Source organism: Diabrotica undecimpunctata, unplaced genomic scaffold, assembly GCF_040954645.1.
Source record: "Diabrotica undecimpunctata isolate CICGRU unplaced genomic scaffold, icDiaUnde3 ctg00001019.1, whole genome shotgun sequence".
NCBI classification, from domain to species: Eukaryota; Metazoa; Arthropoda; class Insecta; order Coleoptera; family Chrysomelidae; genus Diabrotica; species Diabrotica undecimpunctata.
In genome coordinates this window covers 32,570-37,076 of record NW_027312176.1, presented here as the reverse complement: position 1 = coordinate 37,076, position 4,507 = coordinate 32,570, and the positions used below count along the sequence as shown (strand labels likewise).

The 4,507-nt window shown below is 34.2% G+C and overlaps 1 protein-coding gene and 1 long non-coding RNA gene across 2 annotated transcripts; one reads left to right on the top strand and one right to left on the bottom strand.

Annotated features, from left to right (window-relative positions):
* Positions 1-570: 570 nt before the first annotated feature.
* Positions 571-987, top strand: LOC140431554 (uncharacterized). Its single transcript, XR_011949698.1, has 2 exons — positions 571-807; positions 863-987. It is a non-coding gene; the product is annotated as an uncharacterized lncRNA (long non-coding RNA).
* A 25-nt stretch (positions 988-1,012) lies between these two features.
* Positions 1,013-2,070, bottom strand: LOC140431553 (uncharacterized). The gene is made up of 3 exons (XM_072519452.1): positions 1,845-2,070; positions 1,356-1,712; positions 1,013-1,272 (listed from the first exon to the last, which is right to left on the bottom strand). Exons 2-3 carry the CDS (start codon positions 1,591-1,593, stop codon positions 1,013-1,015), a joined length of 498 nt encoding a protein of 165 aa, XP_072375553.1. The 5' UTR covers positions 1,594-1,712; positions 1,845-2,070.
* Between the last annotated feature and the right edge of the window lie 2,437 nt (positions 2,071-4,507).

Sequence of the window (4,507 nt, the reverse complement as noted above, 5' to 3'; positions counted from 1 at the left end):
CGCGCTATCTCAGAGTTTATTAGATTTCCCTACAACCATAGTGGCAAGATGTCAGTAGCTCGTGGGTAAATAAGTTATTCAATTATCAACTTTATTATTGTTTAATGTAAATTTTAGTTTTATGGAAAAGTTTAATTTCCCAGGTGTAGTGGGTTGTATAGATGGTACTCATATGGCAATTATTTTCCCCCACTATTGATCATCTAAAAATCCAGGTTTTGTATACATAAACAGGAAAGGGTGTCATAGTATCAATTTGCCAGATTGTATGTAATTTTTTTTTTTTTAGATATGTGATTCGAATTTAAAAATACTTAATTGTAATGCTAGATATCAGGATCCATGCATGATTCAGCAATATGGAATATGTCAAATGCAAGCATGCATATGGAGGAAATGTATAATAATAATGAACGAGGGATTTTGGTTGTTAGGTATATCCAAAAAAATACTATCGACATAAGTGCAAAATACTTTAATGTTATGACAATTGTAGGTGATTCTGGGTATCCGTTGCATCCTTGGCTATTGACACCAGTAGAAGGGGTACAAGAAGGTACCAAGGTCCATATACATCGGCACATATACATGTCCGAAACACAATTGAACGCTGTCATGGTGTTTTGAAAATGCGCTTCCGTTGCCTTTTAAAGCACCGTGTTCTACATTATTGTCCTGTTACAGCAGCAACCATTATAAATTCCTGTTGTGTTTTACATAATATCCTTATTGAGCATAATGTAGAAGTGGAAGACAATTACGAAGATTTCAACAGAGTTGAGCAAAATCCTGTTGAAAATAATGATGGTAAATTTTTAACTTTGAATATGTACATAGTTTTTTATAACTCAATTTGTTTCAGAACCACCAAATGTAAATTTGCTAGGTATAGGCCGTAGAATAAGAAGTCAGTTGATAAGAAATTATTTTAATTAAATATATTTGTAGGAACATATACAACAGTTATGAATAAAAAGTACAAAATCATATGTGGTTTTATTTGAATGGGTCTCTAATTTTTTTCTTTAATTTTTAGTTCCCTCTCTTTTAAATCCAATTCTCTCTCTCTTAGATCTAATTCTCTGGTTTTATTTTTTGCTTCCAACCATCTCACTTTTAATTCCATCTCCTTCAAGTCCAATTCTCTTTGCCGCAACTGCTCGCTCTCTGAAGCTGACTCTTTCATGGCCATGAAACGTTCTAAAATTGCAGCAGTTTCTTTTTGGCCTACAGCATATGCCTCTGCTGCCTTTTGGAGATTACTACCTTTATCTGAAAACAAAAATAACACAAACTTATAGAAAACAAAACATTATTCTTAAATTAATTAGCAATTTAAACATATTTTTATGTACCTTTTGTTGGGGCTTTTCTCTTAGGTGCTACATAAATGGATTCTGCTGGACGTTTTGATGTGCTGGGTAAAAATATTTCTGTCTCAACTGTACACTCTTCTGGTTCATTTTCCATTTGTTCTTCAATCAGTAAATCATCTAGTTGATTGCTTGTTGGTACAGGATCTATAGTTTCATTATTGAATCCCACTTCCTGTACATCAGCACCTTTCACTGCTATCCAAGATACTAGCCCCATTAATTTTTCTTCAATTGGGGTTAGTATTTTCCCATCTGCTTCTCCACCACCTGTCCGTTGTTCAGATTTTATGCACTCCCTTGCTTTTTTTTTGTATGACTCTTCCAGTCGATGAAAGTCTGCAAAATAATTTAATTATATTACCAATAATTATACATCATCAAGGTTAATGAAAAGCATTAAACATTTTAAGAATTGCTGCTCCAATTAATTTACTATACCAAAATCTAGTCTTAGACAAAAAAACTTACTTTCTTCCACTGCATTTTTGATTTTTGCGGACCTGAACCCATGGCATTCAGTGAGAGAGTTAACTCGTCCCACAATTTATCAATTATATTATTATTTGCTTCTGATGGTTTCGTTTTTCCGTGCAATAATATTTTATGCTCAGACATAAAATTTACTAAGTAATTTAATTGCTCAGCAGATGCCTTTTTCTTTGGTGTCCCGCTTGCCATTTTGTATTCTTTTGTAACAAACTTTTCAAACTTAACCAAAACAAATCAAAACTACTTGACGACAAGCTTAAATATAATCTTCTTTTTTGATGAATTTTTCGCGCGCACTAGCCTTTCCAGTAACATACCGTCACAGAACACTTATTTCACTTTTCAGTGCGGGGTTGCCACCAACTTCTGAGCGCGTCAAATAGAAGTTGGCGTTTTCGATTTAGACCGATTACGATGTGAGTTACAGAATGCCAATTCAACCACGACAACGACGCGATAGATATCCAATATTCCGATTTTGGGTAATTACGATTCGACATGGTCATTTCTATTCGATTTGTTAAAAGTTACAGAATAGATCTGAATGTCGTTGTAGAAATATAAACGAAGTGTTCCGTTTGACAGTCTATGAACAACTGACATTTGCGGCGATTTCATTCCAACAACAATAAAGGGTATTGTTTCATCCGATAGATTGTCACGTTCTAACTTTTTTGACACATTTAACTCAAAACTGCAAAAAATTGCACTTACGTCATTGTTGCTCCGGTGAAGCGATATATTGATCCCCTTGGCCCTCGCTGTCTCTAATAAAAGTTTGGTCTTACAAAGGTTAAGATCGGAACCGGCTTTCACATCATAAATTGTTTATTACTTGGCCGTTGATTATGATTTTTTTTGAGATTTCAAATTATCTTCAAAGATTTATTCGCTATAACTTAAAAAACGTTGGAAATAGCACAAATTCCCGTTTCACTCAACATTGTATTTGTATCTCTTTACTAAGTTCTCCCTATATGTTTATTTGAGCATGTTGATTTCAGTTTCGTTTTCTAATAAGATGAGTATCCTGGTAATGAAACCAAAATGAAGAAAATACCTACTGCCTGGTCTAACAAATTCCTACCGTACTGATTCAAACTAAATGGCATCATTAAATTGGATGTAGCAATTACCTCAATTAATAAGTATGTGCAAAGCTTTTCACAAATCTCTTTGGTGACATTAAAGGCCCAAAATAAAATCTTTTGCGACACTTTACTCTACATCTCGCCATAACCACGCCAATGACGTGACACGTTAAGACCGCTTATATCCCATATCCTTTAGAGTTGTGAACTGATGAAGGGTAGGTATTTGCGGTTTCCGAATTTTTACACGCATGAATAAATCATCGGTCTGTGTCTATTGGGCTTTTAGCTTGTGTCTTTAGGGATTTAAAAGGTCCGTCGGTGTACGTTACGCACGTTGGAAAACGTCGAGTATTTACTCATTTATACATGAGATATATAGGAAAAGGACTAAGTAAAAGAACATGTTGGTGGCCACTCAATTTCAGAATTTGTTATGTATCATGTTTAAAATCGAGGGAAGGCGAAAACCAAAATTAATATCTGTTATTTGCGGAATTAAAATATTTATGCTTATATATTATTACATTATCATTGCTTGTGTAATAAACCTTATAAATAATATAAAAAAATCTAAACAAAAGAGATATCAATATTATTTCCAAGCTCTATTACCGTTAAAAATCACATCTTAATAGATTCAAGACACGAAACGGACATAATAAACTGCAGAAGTTATAGAGGCGCAAACATAGACTCAGACCATTTTTTAGTAATCTCAACACTAAGGGCTAGAATTTCAAACTCCAACAAAGAAAAAGAAATAAATAGAAAGAAATGGAATGTACAGAAGCTGAGAGATGCAACTGTTGCAAAACAGTACTGGGGAAATATTACCAATAGTTTAAGGAATCAAAGTCTAGGCGAGGAAGACCAGAGAGATATAGAATCATTATGGAATAGGATAAGGGAAGATATTGAGTCAGCAGCACAAGATGAAATAGGAACAGAAACTTGTACCCGAAAAAATCACTGGTTTGACGATAATTGCGCAAAGACGCAAACACAGAAAAAAATGAAGCCTATGCAAAAATGCTTACCCGCCAAACTAGAACAAGTATAGAGAATTACCAGACAAAGAGAAGAGAAGAAAAGAAAATACACAGAATGAAGAAACGAAACCACTTAAAAAAGGAACTTCAATATATAGAAAACCTCAACAGAGAGAAAGAATTCAAAACATTCTATAAGAAAGTTAACATCAACAGAAAAGAATTTAAGGCAAACACAAATCAATGTAGAAGTTTAAATGGCGATCTCTTAACAACAAGAACAGACGTACTAAACCGATGGACGGAATATTTTAACCAGATACTTAATATAGAGAAAGAAGAAGAAAACCCGGAAGACGAAAGCTGCGAGGTAAGCGGAGCAGACGAGAGGGAGGAGGATCCACCAACGATCCTGGAAGTTAAAGACGCTGTAAACAAACTAGCCAGAAACAAATCAACCGGAATAGATAATCTCCCAGCGGAAAGATGATATAGAAATAAAGAGAGGAGTTTATTAGAATTATGTGCTCTCCAAAATCTTTTAACATTATATTTGGAA